At 42.3% G+C, this 21,066-nt stretch overlaps 1 protein-coding gene across 4 annotated transcripts in view; it reads left to right on the forward strand.

Moving 5' to 3' along the window:
- Positions 1-2,857: 2,857 nt before the first annotated feature.
- The window catches only part of OSBPL1A (oxysterol binding protein like 1A), a 118,026-nt gene continuing 99,817 nt past the window's right edge, over positions 2,858-21,066 (forward strand). The window contains exons 1-6 of one of the 4 annotated variants that reach the window (XM_030012343.2): positions 2,858-3,112; positions 8,324-8,446; positions 13,155-13,240; positions 15,465-15,539; positions 16,659-16,770; positions 17,916-18,001. In XM_030012343.2, the coding sequence (XP_029868203.1) occupies positions 8,326-8,446; positions 13,155-13,240; positions 15,465-15,539; positions 16,659-16,770; positions 17,916-18,001 (480 nt within the window). In that variant the 5' untranslated portion in view covers positions 2,858-3,112; positions 8,324-8,325. The remainder of the gene's footprint in view (positions 3,113-8,323; positions 8,447-13,154; positions 13,241-15,464; positions 15,540-16,658; positions 16,771-17,915; positions 18,002-21,066) is intronic. The other 3 variants (XM_041123148.1, XM_030012348.2, XM_030012349.2) reach the window with 3 other exon arrangements.

The raw sequence follows: 21,066 nt of genomic DNA on the forward strand, positions 1-21,066 counted from the left end.
CTCCACGGATGGGATCTGCGCAGCATGCTGTGGGAGAAGTCCATCCAGGGTCAGTCCAATGCTGCAGGAACATGGGGCTCACAGCATCTGAAGGGACATAAGTTTTACTATTTGTATTACTTTTCCCTATTCTGTCTTTTAAAAACAGTAGTTTTATTAAGCCATTTGTTGTCAGGCCTTTCTTACTGAGATTCAGAATTAAACCTGTCACCATCCCTCTCAATTCATTGCTTCTACTCCCTGGTGCAGAACAGGGAGCTACAGTATAACTGACTGGCTGAAGGGTAAAGCTCTCTGCTGTAAACACTGGGCTGCATTGCAATGTGTTATAGAGTAAGGGGATGCTGATACTTTCATTTTATTACAAAAATCCTGATAAATATGAGGAAATCATTTAAATATTTTTATACAGTATTCATGTATGTAAAATATAATACAAAATAGGAAAAAGGGAGGGACGCTTGATTTTATTGTGAGGTTGCTTGGAGCAGTTATGGCATTGTGAAGGATGGCTCAAAGCCAGAAGCAAGAGGAAGAAATAAAAGGAAAGAAGCTTAGACAGACTGACAGCAGTGGCCAAGAGCATAGGAAAAGATATGAACGCAGGGCATGAAACAGCTAGTGCTCTGAAAGTAAGGACAGCAACTTGAAGACCTGCTCCTAAGGAAAGAAAGTCAATGTGATCATTCACTGAAGCCTCCCAGATGTCACATACGTATTGCTGCTGAATCATCCCTGGAAGCAGATCTCTTAACTAAGATAAACTAATTTAAAGTAATGAAAAGCAGAGGAAGTCCAAACACAGCAAATTTGTGTTGTCTGTGCAGGTGTTGGAACTGTTCCATTTCTTTTGGAACTTGATTCTTAAAACATTAAAAATATATGTAGCTATCGACAATACAGAAAAATGAAGCATGCCTTGTTATTTATGTCTCAAGAGTTTCACAAGAATTGCTCAGGTTTAAACTTGCCCACTTTTAGAACAGAAGTTTCATCCTAATCTTTTCAGATAGTTTCTCATGGCACCTGTGGCTCCTGCCCTGCCTTTTCAGTGCTCCTTCTGCATATGACACACTCAGTCATGCCTCAACACCACAAAGCTTCCCTGCTTCCTTAATAAATTCCTGCAGGATTTCAAAGGCACTGTGGGAGCTTTCGAAATGCAAAACCCCTCTCAGGTGCTAAAGGCAGAAAAACAAGGTGCCAGCTACTGGCTTCAGGTGAAAGGTGTAGGGGAGAATAAATACGGGCAGGACAAAGAGAGGGGATAGGAGTGGTGGACTAAGGGGTTTTGTTTTGGTTTCTTTTTTTGAATGAGGGGGTGTTTTACTTTTTGTCGCCAGCAGTACCCAATCTCTTGCTCTTTTAGGTTGCTGTCAGCCACGCCGTTCTCAGGAGCAGTGCATGCCTTCACCATTTCCTTTCACTCGCACCACGTTTGTATACAAGACTGAAGCGATTTCCAAGAACGCCCTTTTCCCCCCTCTGGTGATACGTGATTCTTGTACTCTTACAGTCTTCTTTCGAGGCCGTTTGGTCCAACCCCTCCGCACCCCTGGAAGGCCTGTCAGCGTCTTCGCGCTCCCGCCACCTCTTCTGCCCCTCCGTCGCAGCTCCCCTCAGCAGAGGCGCGGGCTGGGGTGCTCTCAGGGCAGACGGGAGCCAAAGCCCCGCAGCTCGCGTTGCGGCGGCAGACGAACCCAAGCGCGAACAGGGCACTATCTGTCGGGCAGCCCCCGCGGCCGCAAGGGCGTCACTGTCCCTCCCTAGGAAGGGCGGCCGCCGCCGGCTGCGCCCGGTGCGGGCCGCTTTCTCTCAGAAAACGGGCGGGCGCGGGGCCCTGCCTCATCCCTCCCGGCTCTTCGGGCAGGCCCCAGCCGGCTGCGCCAAGCCCTGGGCTCCCGAGACCGGCCCCACGCGTGCGGAACGACTCCGCCCACCCACTCCCACCCGGCCCTCTGGGGGAGGTCGGGGGCCGAGGCGGCCGCTGGCGGGGCGGGGCTCTGCGCTGCCCCGCCCCGCCGGGAGCCCGCGCCGCCCGCCCTGCGCGGCACGGGGGGGAGCGGTCCGCGCTGCTGAGGCGCCGCCGCAGGTCACGTGCGGGGCCGGTGCGTATAACCCAGCGGGGGGGGGGGGGGGGTGGCGGCAGGAGCTGCGCGGAGCGGTGAGGCGAGGCTGGCGGCGGGTCAGCTCAGCTCAGCTCAGCTTACCCGCCCCGGGCGTATCTTCTTCCGCGGGGCGTGGGGGGGGGGGAACGGGACACAGGGGAACGGCTGCAGACGTGCCCTCCCGCTGCGGCGTTTGCTTTCTTGGTGCCGTTACTATGCCTCTTGCTGTCCCTCCTCCCCGGGCTGCTCCCGAGCCGGCCGTGCCCGCGGGGCGGGAGGGGCATCAAGTTCAGTTAGAGCCGGCTGCGAGGGGCGCGGCTGGGCCGCCGGGGCGGGCCGGGCCGGGCCGGGCCGTGGAGGCGAGGCCTGCGGGGCGGGCGCTGCGTGAGGGGGTACGTGCCCCCGCCGGGCCGCCCGCCCGCCGCGGAGGGCCCCGGTTCGCTGGCAGCCTCGGGCGCCGCCTCGCCTCTGCGGCCGCCGGGAGCGTGTTTGGGGGTGGCGTGGGGTGGGGGTGTCGCTGCTTCCCCCCGCGGAGCCTCTCACAGCGTGACCCGGCAAGCCGTCCGCCGTGGCGGCGGGGGGCGGCCCAAAGTAAGGCTCGGCTGAAGGCTGAGGAGCCGAAGCAGAGGCGGCCTTGGTAGCCGGGGTGGGGGGGCTCTGGCCTTCGGGAAGCGGTGTGAGCGCCCGCTGTGCTGCGTGGGTGGCCCTTCCTCCTCCCTCTCCCCGCAACAGCCCCGTAGCCGCGGCGGAGCTGCGGGGGGGCGGCCGGTGCCTCCGGGTGCGGTGGTCCGCGCCCTGAGTGTGAGCGCACCTTTCCCCTAGGCAAGAAGTGCCGTTGCTGTGACGCATGAGCCTGTCGCCTTAAAAAGTGTGTAATTACTGGTACAGAAACGAACTGCTCGATTCCAGACGCGCATAGAGAACTCGCAGCGGTTCTGCTGAAGTTCTTACCTGCTTGGAACTGCACTTGCTTGCTGATCCAGTGAGATCTTGCCCTAGCTGTGGTAAGCTTATTTAGAGCTCTTGGGCTGAAAGGAAGTCTTTGATGTAGTAGAAGCTAAACTATGTGCAGGAAACAGCCAGGAGGTGCCGAAGAACGAGGATTAGTTTAAATAGCTATTGCCTTGGCAATGGTAGTGAACAGATACTGTGTTATTGCGTCTGTGTTAATTGCTACTGAGCAGACAGTAACTTGATTATAGATGGGTGATGCCTTCACATGAAGTACCGTGAGACTGTGTTGCAGAAGCATGTTCAACTTCTAGAACCCTTTAACTGAAGATTAAAATAACTACTTTTAGATAACATCGCTCGTGCTTCTAGTACTGCAACTGTTTCTTCTTGGAGCAACTCCTGTCAGTACAGTGTATTGTGTGGGTTTCTAGACAGGTTCTGTCTGTTTGTGTGGTTTGCTGCATTTTGTCCTCCTCCTTTACAAGCATCACATCATAATATGTCCATGCTGGGACACAGACAAAGTCTTCCTGAGCAAGTATCGTCCTTTCCTACAGGAATCTAGTTTTCATTGCTAGAGGGAGATATCTTGAAATACTAGCCAGTGCTGTGCTTTTTACCAGCCTTACTATTTGTCATGAAGAGAAAGCTTCCTGTGCAACCAGTGGCTGCTGACTCAGAGCCTTAACATTAAACTGGGCAGTGCCAGTACTGCTTCTGCTGCTTGTTGAGCTGCAGCAGAGTGAAAACCAGCCGCGTTCTGCTTATTGTGTATTGTTGCTCTTCTGGGCTGTGTACATGGCAGGAGGCCCCAGCGTGAGAAGAAATCAAAGCAAAAAGCAAGTGGGTGTTATCAATAGTTCTGCACCGTGGTCAGGGATGGTGCTTTAGGTCTTCATAGACCGCTTTGTGAGAAACTTTTTGCTCATAGTCTCTTCTAGCAGTTGGGTAAAGTTGATAGTTTGTATATTGGTAGTTAAGTGGCCTTTTGTGGTTAAGTATTCTGCAAAACACTTTTAAGCAGACATGCAGGCAGAACGGTAACCTGGGCGCTCTGCTCTGTTGGAAACAACCCCTGTGTGAAGATAGGTGCTGTAATAGTGTGAGAAGGTCACTCTGGCATAGGTCTCAGAAGAAGATAAAAGCAGAGTATCTCAATGCTATTTTTTATAACGTCTTAAAGGATAAGATTCAATTAGCACTCAAGTACTGCTCCAGTAGTCCTAATGAGTTCAACGGAAGTGCCTTGCAGTAACATCTCATCTGTACAGGAGACACTAAATATTGTTCTTGTGGTGTTCTCATGGTATACCAGTGACTGTAGAGACTACCATACAAGCCTTTCAACAGCACAAGGTGTAAAGATGAGCTGTGAAAGGCAGTTTAACCTATATCAGCTAATTAATGGAATAAGGTAATGATGGCAACACCACTGAACAGATGTCTGCTCTCTTAAGTGGCTAGTAGCTTTGCATATAGGCAGCAAAATTCATATAGATTAACCTGCCAGTAGTATCTTATGGCTAATAAATCCAAACTAAACTATTAAGTTTCTCCCTCAGTGCTGATGGTCTGGCTTGGTACCTCAAAACCGGTGTGTGGGAATTTTGGAGCTCTCTTGGTGGTGGGTCAAATAAACTCCCTCTGCAGGGGGTGTGCAGATGTACTTTGTACAGTTTTAAGTGCATAGTATTGAGTGCTTGTGTGTTGATTTCTTTCCATACTCTAAACTTGCCACTCAAACTTATGTTGGTGCTTGCTCAGCTCCATTATAGAGCAAATCCTGTTGCTTAAAACAGTTTTTCAAGGTTGTGCCAAGTTCTTTTAAGAGCCTCTTTGCTGCCAGCTTCATTTAGGCACTTCATTTAGCTTGTTAGTTAAAACTTTAGGTTCTGTATCACTTGTCTGATGAGTAACTGCATGCAGATTCACTTTCCAGCCCCAATTGTAGGAACATTTTCACGCAAATGATCCTTCTAACCATGACTAATAGCCAGACAGTCATTCTTCTGCATCATTGCATGCTTCAAGCTTACAAAGTGTATTTGAAATTGGAGGCTTGGCCAAAACAGCAGTCTTTGGGGACTAAACCAGTGAAGCAGACATACCTTTCTTAGCCATGTTACTATGCATGTCACTCTACTGCTAATATTTGCTGTAAGAGTACAAACAAATCAGTGATTTTAACCTAACGACTATTTGGGGGGAGAAAAATCATGCAAGTAATTTTACACAGTGATTCAGCTTTCCATGTATCTTAAGCTGTTTAAGATTCTGCTCATGTACCTAACTGGCCTTGCTGCATACAACAGTTGTGCATTTGGATCAGCTTCTTGGTTCCCTTCCCAAACAGTTTTTTTCTTCCTTCTCATCAATATCAAATGGAAACTGCAGGTTCTTAATGTGTTGAAAGTGCATTGCTGTTCATACCTGCTGTGCATGTGGGATGTTGACAAATGATATGGGTAATGATAGGAGTGTGTTTCTCTTAGGTGAGACATTTGAGAGATAGCTAAAGAAATATTGTGTGGGAGGGGGTGAAAACGAAGGATGAGCTTTGCTTTGGTTTTTTTTTCCCCTATCCCTGATAGGTAGGCCAGCAAAATGAGCTCTAACTATACTCTTAGCTTTTGTCTGTATGATTCTCAGTGCTGCATTCTGTGTCCCCCGAAACACTATCACTCAGCTTCAGATAAAGTATTACAGACTGATAATACATTAACATATTTGATTTTGATCTTTTGCTAGACACTGGTAGAACTGATTCACTGAGGAAAATTATACCTGCCCCAGTAACAACAAACTGTGCTGTGTTGGCTCAGACAAGTGGATACACTCCTGTTTAAAGGAGAAGGTAGCTTCAGGGCTCAACGGATTGCTAGAAGGACTCGTACTGTTTTGTTTTGGGTTTTTTTTCTAGTAGAACTGAAAAGCAGGCACAAACAAGACTATTGTCTAACCACTGCTGGAGAAGGCATTCGTATCCTGTGTCTGTGGTAGATTGCAGGTGACTGATCCAGTCTGTTCTTCTGAAACATGCCAGAAAGGGGTTGCTTAGTCTATCTGTCAGATTCTTTGAAAACGGATTCCCTCTGTCCCTTTGCTGTTTGAGCAAAAGGTAGGGAAAAACTCTCTTCTCTGTATTGTTAGTGCTTTGGCAGTCTGTCCTGTTCCAGGCTTCTGTCTGTCTTGAATATTACAAGATCTGTCACTGTTACAGGCTTTTTGTTGCTTACCCAGTGTTCTCACTGTCTCTTTTCTTGCTGAGTGGCTTCTTATCTTACAGTAGTCGAAGAGCTCCCTGCATCAAATTTAGCTATGAGTGTGTGTGGTGCAATCAAGCTGCCTGTCCAATGCAGGAGAGTGTGAACAGCTTGTGGGACTGATCAAAACCTCTGTTGGTATAGGAAAGCTAACTACGTGAGGCCAGTAATGTTCTTTGCAATCATTAACTGACTTTAGAAATCTAGATTCTGCAGTATCTGGTGAACCTAGTGTGTCAGGTAAAGATGCTAAACTGGAGACACTAAATTTGGACCACCTCTTCTTTTAGTGTTTTTAGCAGCAATAAATTGTGTATTGCATCACAGTCTTTTGAGGCTGCTTTTAAAATTGCTTCTTGATACGTCTTAAAAGGAGTGTATTTAAATAGGACATTAACATTGTTTTTTGCTTGTGCTGAGCTGTGCTGTATCTGGGTCTAGTTGTAATAACATTTAAAAAAAAAAAGGCAAAACTACTTCAGATTGTGATGCTGTCAGTGTGGAAAAAGATTGGTTAAGACATAACTTAATAACTGCATTCTGCAAGAGACCTGGTGAGTAGCATTATCACTTGCCCAAAGGTCTAAGGCTCCCTGTCTACTAGAGAGCTGTAAAAATAGCTATGCTAACAGGTTTTGTTTTCTCCCTTCTTTGAAAGATGTAGATACCCCTTTTTTTTGTAGTTCAAGAGCAATGGTAAGATGAGAATTGGTTAGTGATGTTTTATAGTTGCGCATGAACTTCTTGTCCTGGTTGTGGCTGGGATAGAGTTAATTTTATTTCTAGTAGCTGGTATAGTGTTATGTTTTGGATTCAGTATGAGAAGAATGTTGATAACACACTGATGTTTTCAGTTGTTGCTAAGTAGTGTTTAGACCAAGTCAAGGATTTTTCAGCTTCTCATGCCCAGCAAGCAAGAAGGTTGGAGGGGCACAAGAAGTTGGGAGGGGACACAGCCAGGACAGCTGATCTAAGCTGGCCAAAGGGGTATTCCATACCATGTGATGTTATGCCCAGTATATAAACTGGGGGGGAGTTGGTTGCGGGGGGATCGCTGCTTGGGAGCTAACTGGGCATTGGTTGGTGAGTGCTGAGCAATTGCATTGTGCATCACTTGTTTTGTATGTTCCCATCCTTTTATTAGTGTTGTCATTTTATTATTGCTACTATTATCATTATTATTTTCTTCCTTTCTGTTCTATTAAACTGTGCTTATCTCAACCCATGAGTTTTACTTCCCCCCCCCCCCCCCCCCCGATTCTCTGCCCCATCCCGCTGGGTGGGGGGGGGGAAGCGAGTGAGCGGCTGTGTGGTGCTTAGCTGCTGGCTAGGGTTAAACCATGACAGTTCTTTATATTGTACTATTGTGTCTCTTAAAGATAAGGTCAAATCTACGAAGTTGTTTGAGTATCTGACTCCTCTTCAAGTTGAGGTTGGAGGGTCAGGTATCAGAGTTCAAGAGCTGATAGTACCAGTCACTGATGGGTATCTGGGACCTCAGTGTGAACTTGGATTCTGTTCCCCAGGGTTGGCAGCCAAAATAAGTCTCAGTTAATTCTGAAGAAATACTTGGGCTAATAGGCATACATAATTTTTTTTTTTTCCCTCATTGCCTCTGGAAACCTTACGGGGTAAAGGTGAAAATCTTATGAGGAAAAAGTAAATGCTTATTTGTTATGCTTGTAGGAAAGCTTGCCTCGTTTGTGGCGTACAGTACTCCTAAGGCACACTTAGAACCTAGAAAACCGAGAAGCAAGAAAGCATGGGTATTTTGTTATTTAACTGTTTTGTATGAGGAATTTTAATGCCTCTTAGTGGCGTGACTGAGTGCTGGACTGTTGAAAACAGTGTGCATGTTAAATGTGTTCCACAGAGGAAATAATTATCTTTCTCATACCAGTGTTAGTATTCAATAAGGGAGAAAAGTGACATAATACTAAGCCATAATTTATACCAGCATAAGAGATTGCAAAATCGGTTCTTTCATTTCTTTATTAGAGATGAGTACTGAAGCAGAACAGCAGCTTCTCCATGATGCTAGAAATGGAAATGTTGAAGAGGTTAAACAGCTGTTGGATACCATGGACAAAGGAGAAATAAGATTTGATATCAACTGTAAAGGTTAGTAGCCTTCCTCAAATGTTTGTAATCTCACTGTTGAAGCCACATGTAGTGAAACTGTTGCTGATAGTGTAATCTTGCTTTCTTTGGAGTGCTCAATAGAGTAATAAAAAACACTTCAACAGCTGCTTTTGCCCTGTGACTTAAGGCCATAGTTACATAGGGAAGCGATCATAAAAGCAGAGTACAGATAGTTGTAATGTACAGAAAACCTCAGATTAATTTGCAGAAGCTGGAAGTGTCAACAAGACAAAGAATCAGTACCTCTTTTTGCCTGTGTTCATGCTTATGCCAACTTTAGAGCTTTATAATACTAAACAAAACTGACTGTGGTGACAGGGAATGGTTCAGGGAGGTGAAGAGCCTCTATGAGGGCTGCAGAGAAGATTAGGTCATTTATGTGTGCTCTGCTAGGTGTGATGATTTTGGCGGGGGGTGGGAGGGAAGGGCATGTTTCATTATTGTGTAGTAGGAGCAGCTACAGCTCTTGCCACTTGCAGGAATGGTTGGGACAAATATATGCTTTTTACCATTAGCAGTATACTAGGTTACTTGGGAAAAGAAAGTAAAACTGCTGGTCATCTGGATCTGGGTCTTTGGCCAACATTAAAGTTTTGCACATGCATAGCCAACATAGTTATGGCTAAGCAACTTGCTTGCTGAGCACTAAAACTTCAAACTGGGGCTGGATTTGCAAGCTTGCTAGCAATTGCAGACTGCCCTATTTCTTTATTCATTTAGTGGCTTTATATTTATTTACATGAGTGTGTTTCTGGTTGCTTCAAAAAGGTGGATGTGTATCCCGCTCTTTCTACACAGGCTGGTATTTCTTTGTTCAGCATTTAACTGTTAAGGAGCACTGAGAAGATAGTACTGCAAAGGGAGAGAGGAGAGAGCAACTATGTTTTCCTCTCAGCCATGACAGAGGGAACACATTGCTCTAAAGAGCACAGAAGCCTGTTATATGAACAAGCTCTATCCCTTTCCCAAGTCTCATTCTTAATCACCAGTTTACTCATCCTTTGTTTGACTACTCAGCTGTGTCTGTGTTTTCCCAGTAGTTAATGTGCTCATCTCAGAAAAACAAGTTGTAAAACTGAAACCCTTGCTACTTCATCTTCAGAGAGCTAGTTTATAGGAGAACTAGACAGAGCTGAAGTCCTCCACCCTCCCATGTATGTCCTTTGCAAAAATTCATGATGCGGTGTATAGTGCCTATAAACAGCTGGAATAAAAGCACCTTAAGATTTATGCAACAGTACCCATAAATAAGTTGCTGAAGTCTCTTGTGGTTAGAAGAGGTTTCAGAGCTTCTCAGATGCGTTCTTAAACATAATCTGAAGTCAAGAAAGCATAATGAAATGGCATAATCTGCAGTCCTGTATTATATCAAGCAAAGTGGTGTCTGGTCAGCATTCCTGCTCAAAGTCAATTGTTAGTATTGTGAAAGTCTAGAGTATAGAAGAGACTCAGCTAGTGAAGGGAAAGATGGTTCTTAGCTGTTACTCTTCCAGTTTAGCAATACATGGCCAGCCAGCTAATACATGCTTGCTAATGGGAGGTCTGGGAGGCTAGAGGGAACATGCTCATGATGGTTTAGTTTAAACAAAATAATTCTGAATATGGAATCCATACACAGTGAAATCTCTGCTTTCTAAGTTCTGATTCCTCTAAATGTTAGAGGACACAGAAGTGTAACTGAAGTGTTCTCTGGGGGAACTGTTCTGGTTGTGTGAAACTTGAGTTAAATCTCTGTTCTTCCACAGTCAGTCTTCAGAGACTGACTGTTTCAATCACTCTGCTCCTGTAGGGTACTCCATTGGAAATAGTCTAAGACAAATTCAGGCCGAACAGCCTTTGCAGCATGACTACCCCTGCTACTGTGCCTCCTTGCTAGCAAAACCACTAAGTCTTGCTGCAAATCCTGATCTGTTAAGTACTACCAGATAGTAATTGCATAACCACATGCTGATTAACTAAAATACAGGCTGTAGACTGTAACTGACTTTTTGCAACCCTCAGTCTTCCTTCTCTTTCCTACAGCCTCTTATCCTTCCGTCATTACCTTCTGGATAATCAGATGTCCCTAGAAAGTCAGGGTATGGGGAATGTCTTCAATGCTACAGCAGTTCCTTCAGGACTTGCATCTGATGTGGCAATGACACTTGGCTTGGAATAAAGTACTTTTGGAGCAGGTAGGAGGCTGTACTGGAGGTAGTGTAAACTTCCCCCAGATTGTGCCTTGAGAGACTAAGTCCGACACATTAATGTGCCTGGGTGTCAAAGCCTGCCTTCAACACCTTGTAAAACCTATCTTGCCTTTCCAAGGGTGAGCTTATATCTGAGGCTGTGCTCTAGATTTGCAAGTGTGACATCTGACAATAGTGATCCCAAACATCCTGACTTCAGCCAAAGTGAAGGAAGAGGAAATAAATCCAAGCTTCTTGTACTTGCTCTGTTGTGACTGGATTCTAGCCAGTCAATGCTTGCAGATAAGCAAGACTTGATTGATGAGAATCTAGCCAAACGGTGTGAACTTCCATTTCCAGTTTTCTCAGTTCAGTGGTTTCAAAAGAAGGTATCCACATTAAAACAGCACTAAACCTGGGTTTCATCTGAAATGATCATGTTTTCTAAACCTGTCTATGTTGGCTCATTCTCCTTAAACACAAGAAAATAGAATATCCAGGACTTTGCAGAGTAAAAAAACTGTGAAATAAGGTCAATGGTCAATAGTGTGTTATGGCAAAATACACATTTGAATGGCTGCACAGTAGCCTAGCAGACTACAACCAGGAAATGACTGCCTAGTTTGTCTCCATTCTCTAAACAAATGGTCACACTTGACACTTATAGTTAACTGGCATCAAAGCAAAGAACTGGCTGAGAGGGGTAGGGGAATTTTTTTTGTTGTTGTGTTTATCCTACTTTCCTACCCTTGCATTCTCCCCAGTGTAATGATTGTCCTGGTTTAAAATAATTAAAAAAAAAAAAGCACAAACACTTGTGGTCACTTGAAGAGAAGTAACAAACACCCCAGGAGCTTGATAAGTAACTGGTTAGCTAATATCAGAAATGCAAACATTGAGTGGATGCAGAACAAGAGCCTGTGGCACTTTGTTCAGTAAGAACTACAAATGTGGACAGATTCCCGATTTTTTTTTTTTTTTTTTTTTTCTTTTTTCATGACCAATTTCCTTGGCAGCAGCACTGTCTTGTCAGTGCTGTAACTAATGACTGTCTTGGGCTAATTGTATGAATTCAGTGTAACTCGGACCTCTTTTGTGTTCTTTGAAAACCTTCTTCCCTACTAGACTGAGGGATGAATGATGTCTGTTTAGTATGTTATCCAGCATACATAGCCCCAGAGTTAGTAATTCACATGGTATTTCTCTTCTGTGGTACTTTAGCCCATCAGTGACATAGGGCAGGAACTTTGTTGTAGGCCAGGCTGGTATGAGGGGAAGATACTAAATCAGGGGTTGGAACAACAGGAGTTGAGAAGAGAATCAAATAACTAAAGAAATGGCCAATAAAGAGCAGAAATGTTAGCTGGAAACTATTATATGAAATGGGAAAATATGTCAGCTGTGAACCACATTTTAATGTTAATTTGTAATATGAGAGCAGAAAGAATTATGAACTTGCAAGACCAGGAGTTCTCTCTTCCCTTGTGCTGGTGGCTTGTCTCCTCAGGGCAAAGTTATGTTGTGCATGTTCCAAGCCTCAATGCTTGAGGATGCATGAAAGGGGAAAACTTAATGGTGGCAGTAATTTCAAAACACTTTCTAATGCCTTACTTTCATTTTGCTTCCAAATGAAAAAAATTATAGCTTTCAGGTGGTACTCTGAATGCTGTGGGTCTGTTGTTTAGTAAAAACAAAGCACAAACCAGCTTTGCTTAATACAGTTGAGTGTTACAATTGGAAAGTAACATGAGTTGTTAACTTAGTAATCTCTAATGCTTTTAATATCTTGCTTTTAAAGAAGTAATTGTAGGTTGGTTCTTGAATTTCATTCATACAGCCAGTCCTCCAGGACATGCTTTAAATGCTCTTTAAAGCATAAATTGTAGTTTCCTTTGCATGGTGACTTCTGTGCCTGCTTCCTGCCTGTGCTTATCATTCCTGCAGAGGTTTAGAGCTGTAGATGGTACATGACTTCTACAGTGCACAGAGATTTCAGATCATGATACTTAGTAAGGCTATCTTTATTAAAATGAGTACAAGCACAAGAGAACAAAAAACCCTAACGTTAGGTCATCCCACCTGTTTTGTTTTGAATCCTCTGTTTGGCTGATGGGTTGTCCTACCTCTCACTTGTGTGCAGGAAATAAAATCGGGTAAACCAAACAGTTTTTTGATAAACAAGAGAAATGTGTACTTACATGTGCTATTTTCATAGTAAAAGTAACTGAAGCTTCTTGCTGCTGTTGAAGAACAAGGTATTAAATGAAAACAAGTTTTATTCTCCATCAGACTACATGACTTTCTTCTTTCAGAAAGATTTTGTAGATTTGAATCTAACGTTCTCAAGCTGCATCCCGATTTAGTAATTCTGATTACGTGAATAGTTAGTATTGATGCTTCCAGCCTCCTTGCTCCTCTGTTACTGTGAAGAATGATTATCCATGCCAACATCCAAGCACATGGCAAGATCTTTTTTGTATTGTGTGACCAAAACTTGATGTACCTGTTTTGTCTTTCAGGCAGAAGTAAATCTAATATGGGTTGGACACCTCTTCACCTTGCTTGCTACTTTGGACATGCTGTTGTGGTAGAGGATTTGCTGAAGGTATATTTATACTTGCTTCTGTGTGTAAGGCAGAAAAATCTTTGTTATGCTAGAAGCAGTTAGTATTTATTTGGGTTCTTGTGATGGAAGAAAGGTGGCTTTGTAGAGAGGCAGAGCCACTCCTACAGTTTATCTGCATGTAACATAGAGATAACCGATTGTTAAAACTAAGGAATGAAATAGTTGCAGTATTAAGATCAGCCGAGTTTACAAGGACCCAAAATGGTGACACTGGAACACTGTACAGTAGTACACAGCTATTACTCTGAACAGTGTTTACAATTGTCAGTACTTAACTAACTCATGGAGTATATGTGTTTGTGTAACCATCTGAATGTAAATATTAAAGACGTATAGTATATAGATATGCCCTCATGAAAGCTTCAGCCTTTTTCAAGCTTAGTGGATATCTGCATATAGTAAGCCAGCATCTGATACTAGTAATGCAAATGCTTCAAGGGCCTGGTCTAGCTTACTGTAGTACATAAAGTATATAATCTAGGCAATTTCACTTATTGAGTTGTAGGAAAGGCTAAAGTGTTTCAAATGTGAAAAAAATCTGTGTTATCTAATTGTGTGTTGTGCATAGAATTATGTCCAGAATTCTGTGCAGCGTAACCTGTATGTGTTTCTTTCCAGGCACAGACTAAGGTAGCTTGTCTCATTATTTCTTTCTAACATCTTTGAAATAATGAACTGTGTGATGAACTTTGAAATGATGAACCTCTGTAATCAAAGCTGACCTATTTGTATCTTTATAGCCACATCTGCACTGCATTTGCAGTTGTTTCTGACTGAGTTTATTTTTTTTACCCTCAGCTCTCAGGGTAGGTTCAACCAACGCTAACTATATTATACTCTATTCATGTTTGAAAGATTTTGCTGTAGATGGCAGAAACATGCTAAACAGCATCAGATACAAAGGTAGCTAATCTAAACTTGTATTTCACTCAGAATAAAGGCTACCAGCCATAATCATGACTCTAAAGCAGGAAACAAAATTGAGATTTCTTTGAGAAGTTCTTCTCTAGCCTACACACTTGTGCTCAGTAGATAATGCTGTTCTCAATCCAAGGGCTACTTAAAGCAAACCGTAAAGTTTTGTCACTTAATGCATTTATCAACACTTCCAGAGTTGGATGAGTATATGTAACTGTGCTTTCTTCTTTCTGATAGGGCTCCTGAAAGGGTATTATTTAAAGAGTAAGTCGAATAGTAAAGCAGGCTGTACACCTCTGAAAGCTAGGCATATATAGGAGTGTCTGTGTACTTGTGCCTAGATTTTGTGCTCAAAGAGCAAGTGAATGAGGTATTATCAGAAACAGCTCTGGATCTAGAGTCAGGTTCATCAGTTAACTTTAGGCAGGCAGCAGTGACCTGGCTAAATTATGTGATCTAAACCTATGTGATAAAGGTAAATATGTCCTGCCCTCTTTCTGACCCTTTGAGAGGTTAGGTAAAGCAGTGTAGAAGAAATGCTTCAAGAAGGAAGGATAGGATTTCCTGGTTTCCTGGAACAGTGCCTGTGTATACTGGCAAGCAGTCTTCCTTTCAGATAAAAGGTATGGGATGGAGAAAGCGTGTGACAAGAGGAAGGGAGGTTCAAGGCAAAGATTGTAGAAAAGAAAAGGGAGAAGGAAGGTTAAGTTTCAGATGGTACCATCTTAATGCTGACATGGAAGTTTTCACTTCAAGTTGAAGAGCAGCAATAGGTGCCTAGGGAGAACACCACTTGTTAAATCAGGAGCACCAGGAGGCTGATGCTGTGTGTACATCTATAGTAATATATGTATGCATGTTGTACAGTACCACTGCAGTTCTTTCATTAAGTTTTTTGGTGGTTGTTTTTTCCCAACACCTGTCCCCCCCCACACACACACACACTCCCCTGCAAAAAACCCACACCCACAAAACCCAAAGCAAACAACCAAACCAACAACCCCCTGTGTTAAACTTGTTTTCTATATACCTTCTTGTTAAAAGTGAGAGATATGCCTGGAAAAAATGCAGGAGGCTTTTCCTCTTTGAAGTAGTTTAGAGTGCTGGTTATGAATCTTACATACATAGTTATCTTTGTTTCCAGGATGACTGTATTACAGTTCTGATCCGATTTGCCATGAGGCCTACATTAGTGTTCTGTCCTCCCCTTCCCCCCAGTGAGAGGGAATAGCTGTGTAGTTCTTGTTGGAAGGACATTCAGATGTCTTTTGGTCTTGCTGTTTAGGCTGGTGCAGATGTGAATGTGCTGAATGACATGGGGGACACTCCACTCCATCGTGCAGCTTTCACAGGACGTAAGGTAAAGTATTTTGGCTTTTTTGAAGCCTCAATCATAGAATTATTAAGGAAATACTAGCAATAAGATCACTTAAAAAATGTTTTTTACAGTGTCTAAAAATGACTTATCTGTTTTGGTACAGTGAATTCAAAAGGACTAGGCATATTGCCTAGCTGGTATAACTGTCCAAACAAAAACATGGTACAAATATCTTTTCTTGAAGATGGGAGATGACATCCATGTTTTTTTCTTAGTATACTTTGTCATATCTTTTTTAGCTTTTTGTTGATGAAGATTTTGCTGGCAGACAGAGAAAGAAACAGTAGTTGTCTTCCACTGTAACGCTGTGCATCAGTTGTGTAACTGATGTTGCTTCTGTTCTGCTTCTGCTGTGTGTCAGAGAAAATGCTGAAGCATAGCACTACCTCTAGCTGCACATGCTAATTACCATGTGGAAACCAGTGTAAAGATCTCTCTACTACTAAAGTGCAACAGATTCATTTGTGTTTGTGCCTGGTATGTTTGACACAGTAAAAGGAGTAGGGATTGTTCCTTCTAACTGCATATTTACATAGAGAGAAACCACACTGTTTTAATCTTAGTGGCTTCTGGAGGGGAAAAAACTATAAATTAGGACACACTGGTCCATTTGGTGTCTGGAAGTGCTTTTTCTTCATAGAAAACTAGAAAGAAAGAGCTTTTTATAGGCCTGTAATGTGAGACTAGTTTGATTGTTCCCCACATGCCACCATCATTCTCAAGCTAGTACTACCTCTATACATAACCTCTTTGCCCTTCGAAAGGAGTTACTACTCAGTCTCTTATCAGAAGAGCCAATCGTACTGGTTTTATCTGTCAAATTCAGCATTCACACCAGGTACACCGGCTTTTAAATAGGAGTGGGTCTGTTCAGCTAGAACTAATCTCCTGTTAGTTCCTTCAGTCTGACTGACATGAGAGAGAAGGTTGCAGTTAGTCCCACTTCAATCTCTCTAAAACATCTCTTCCTGTTTTCATAAGGCAGCAGTGGTGAGAAGCTGTTCTACAGCTCATCTTACAGGATGTCAGTAGCTGGAAAGCCTGATTGTGGCCTTGCCATAACAGAGATAGATAAGCAGTATTTTTCAAATTGTTTTCCAGGAGGTGGTGATGTTACTCTTGCAGCATAATGCTGATACTTCTATTGTTAATGGGAGTGGAGAGACTGCCAAAGAAGTTACTCATGATAAAGACATAAGGAATATGTTGGAAGGTAACTTTAACAGGTCATAGGCTGTTGTGGTTTGGGTTTTTTTCAACACTTGTACATTCTAAAAGCTGATTTTTCTCCTGCAAGTTACAGAAGCTCAATTGAATTTTCTCTTTACATTTGGTCATTAGAAAGAAAAAAAAGTCATAGTTTTTGGTTCTTGTCTGCAATACTGACAGGTTTTGGGTTTTCTTTTTTTCACAATATGTCTGCAAGAGACTTGGAGAGTTAAGTATGAATACCAATAGCATTATTCAAGAAACTATTTCAGTCCTGCTGGGGTAATCCTTGCTACAGTTTGAATGGTACATGGCAGTCAAAGCCTTAGCTCACAGGAAGAGGAAAAACTCAAGTCATTAAGTGACTTTGTGTCAACAAAATCTTTAAAAGAGCAAAATCCTGGGCAGTTTGCAAAGGTGACCCAGTTTTGGATCAAGTTTAGGACTTGCTATTGCAGTCTTAGAGGTTATGTAAAAAGGAGGAAAAAAAAAAAAAGTAAAAACCCTTCACCTTGTTTCCTTCATTGCCTCATAGGTATTGAAAGTGAGGGAGGTGGTGTCCAAATACTTACATAGGCTCGCTGCTCATAGTTTTGGAGAATTCAAGAACTGTGTTGCTTCCTGGTATTATGTGATACACCTAAATACTGTTGAAGCTCTGTGTCCAGTGCCACAGACTCTATGTGAAAAGTGATCTGTCTTCTGATTCTACATGCATGTGCACAGATAATAGTTGTTTCTGCTGCTCCTTTGTTGGATTGCTAGAGAAGAATAAAATTTATGTAGAATGATAGGAAGAGTAGAAGAGAAACTGAAAAGATCACAGGGAAGATCTGATGACAGTGTCACATAGTTCCCCTGTTTCCCTTTTACTAGGGAAAGAGTGGGGTTGGGTTGTAAGTGTTTAAAAAAATAACATATGTGCATGTGTATACACACACATCTTGTCAAATATTACATTTTTCATATATTTTTGCTCGTGACACAGACTTTTCTGAATAAATATTCCATTTATACCTGTCCCAAATAAATAATACTGGAAACTCTTGTTTCTCTAGGCTTGTTTTGATACAGTTTCTTGAATATACTTTATATATACTTGCTCCTTTATTGAGACTGACCTTAAATTTGGGGGTTTTTTTTAAATAGCAGTGGAAAGGACACAAGAAAGGAAACTGGAAGAAGAACTTTTAGGAGCAGCAAGAGAGGGGGAAACAGGGAAACTGACTGCCTTGGTAAGAACTCAAGTGCTTGTAATACTTTTGTGTCAAGTGGTTCAAACCATAATGCTAGTGTAACAACATGTGACATTAGGCCTTGCATTTCAAAGTGCTGTGACTTCAGAATATTAGTGCTGTGCACCATGTTATGTTGGTAAGGTGCAGAACCCTCAAGGGTTTTCAAGCCTCCTTGTTGGAGGCTGCAAAACAGTGGTTTTCAGCTTCTTTCCTGTTTCTAAATACTCTTCAGTTAGTTGTAAATAGCAGTGTAGTGGTTCTAGATCTACTAATGTAAGCTTGTTATGTTTTTGTGGATACCTTAATGTCATGGGTGCTTAGGTTTTCACTACAGTATGGCCTATTTTAAATCTCGAAAGTAAGCTTTTGTCATTAGCATCCGTTGCAGCTGAAGTCTCTGTAGCTTTTAATGGACAGTCATCTACACAACACAATTTCATGCTGAGCAGGAATTGAAAACTGTATACATGCACACATGTACACTTGTAGTAATTCAAGCTGAACAATACCATGGTGTAGCAAGGCTATTGTAGAAGCAAATCACAGAATTGAGACTGGAGGGTGCCTCTGGAGGTGGACTAGTCCAACTCCTGTTTGCAGAGCAGAATCAATTAGAGCAGGTTGCCCAGGACCATATCCAGCTGGGTTTTGAAGCAGGGTCTCAATGTTTGAACTCAAGCTTTTGAGAGTCCTGAAGAGTTTCCTTGGAAGTAAGACATGCAGTATGGAACATTTTCTACCTAGTTAGCACCTTTAGTAATACCTTTTAAGACATCAAAGCAGTCTGAATCCTTGTACTTACTTCTAATGGAAAACACACAAATGAGATTTGTATGTTGAGAAATTTGACATTCTTTTCTGCCTAGAAGCCAGAGTGAACACCTATTCAAAATTTGTTATTTCCATCCTCTAAATGTATCTCTTCTAGTCTGAAGAGCCCTTGTCTTTCTAACTCCTTGCATGGAAACTGTTTTCAAATCTTTGGTCATCCTTGTAATTCATATTTATACTTTTGTACTATCCTCTTTTGAAACGGAGAGAGAACCAGAGCTGTACGCAGTACTTAAGATGTGGAAGAATAGTGCTTTAAGACACTGGCGTGATTGTATTAATTACAATTAATACACTGATGTAAGTGATCTGTTCTTTATTCTGGTAATTGGTAATCTGTAACACTTGTTGCATTTGATATTACATGCCTGCTGACTAAGCCTTAAACTGATGTGGAAAAAATTAGAAAAAGTTGACTCCTCATAGAAAGCTGTCACTGAAGAACTGTGCTTTTTCTCATGTGGCATGTAACTATGCATGTGCATGTAACTCTTCCTGTAAACATTTTCATTTCTAAGTGATTTTTTAAATATTTAGTATCATTGAGCTTTGTATATGTGAAGACAGCTATATGTTGACCTGTAAAATTTTTTTAAGTACTTAGCACATTTTTGACCCTGAGGCAGTTTTTAAGTCAAGTCATAACAAGTTTTTCTTGGAATCCTTTGGTGAGTACTTGGACCTGTGACCATTGAATTACAATTTTAAAACTCCTGCTGACTCTTGAGGAAGTCCAAAGAACTTTACTTACAGCTCTATGGTGTAAACCTCCTTGACTTTGCTACTCTTAGGTTAATACCTCTGTGGAGAATTTGTGTAGCTCTTCTGAATGGCCCTTTATCTTGAGAATTCCTCATACTTTGCCTACTGATTTTCAGGCCTTTCTGCTCCTACTGTATCTCTTTTAATCAGCAGACTATTACGCTCATGAAACTTTAGCTGCTTACATCTACTTTTATTGCGAGACCTAACACACCAGAATTTGTTCTCTACTGCCCTGCTTTTGGAACAGTGCCACTTACTTGAAAGATACCCTTTTATTGTTAATTCTCCTTTATCTTGTGTTTTGTTTTTGGTTTTTTTTTTTTTAACCAGAAAAGACTATACTGCACATTGTAACACAATTGTCTGGAAGAGATAATTTAATGGTGCAGTTCCTCTAAACCTTCTAATCGGACTTCAGACCATTTTTTCTTCTTTTCCTGCATGCACTTTCACTGCTCCTTTTATTGAAGTTTCTTGAAGTGAAATGGTAGTGGTGGCTTTTGTGCTTCTCTTCTGTCAAGATTGTCACTAGATCACAGTGTGTTTTGCTACTAAAAGCTAGACCTTCAGTAACTGAATCTTAACCCAGGCTTTTTAGTCTACTTGAGGCAAAACCACTGTGTTCTTCCTGAGAGTTCTCAAAAACGTACTGTACATTTACTGAAACAACTGGAGAGCTTTTTCTCAATGAATTGAGGCACGAAACTTTCTTCAGAATATTGCCTTGTAACAAGGTGTAAGCTGCTGAAATGACAGGCATGTGGCTTAAAAGGTGTGGAGGCAAGATGTCAGGAGGCGGAGATAAGGCAGATGCTGGTTGGGAAGAGCTAAAACCTAGGAATCCTCAGGAACTCAAGTATTTGACCTCAGCATTAATGAGGTTATACTTCCACAAGCTGTGTCTTTTTGACTTGTGTTCTCTTTTCAGTTGAACTGTAAATAACAGCTGTTAGCAGTTTGTCCTTTATAGGACTATTTCTGAAGCAGATTTAAGGTGGTTACTGTTGATGCTAACTTAAATTGCTGCAATGGGACTTCTGTTGTTATGGAGTAATTTCTCTAAAATAGCATAAGGCTAATGCAGAAGGCTTAAACTGAGTTTCTCTAAAATCGTTGTCATGCACTTGTGACTCTAGTGTTCTAAGACTGATTAACAGTAACTTAGCCTTTCTGTTAAGGCAGTCCCATTTGGCTTGGAATCTTAACTATAATGGCTGATGTTGCATAGAATGGGTTGGGTTGGGAGGGACCTTTAAAGATCATTGAGTCCAACCCTCATGTACACATCAAATAGCCACATATTTGAGTAGAAGTGTAATAGTATTTTAGGGCGGGTAGTAGTGTCATTCTTAATGACCATTCATCCAAGTAAAACTCAGGGGAGTTTTTTTCCTCAGTTACATACATAGCTGCTCTAATCTTAAGTTCCCACAGTAGTTAGACTTCAGAATGCAGCAAAACAGTAT

Source organism: Aquila chrysaetos, chromosome 4, assembly GCF_900496995.4.
Source record: "Aquila chrysaetos chrysaetos chromosome 4, bAquChr1.4, whole genome shotgun sequence".
NCBI lineage: Eukaryota > Metazoa > Chordata > Aves > Accipitriformes > Accipitridae > Aquila > Aquila chrysaetos.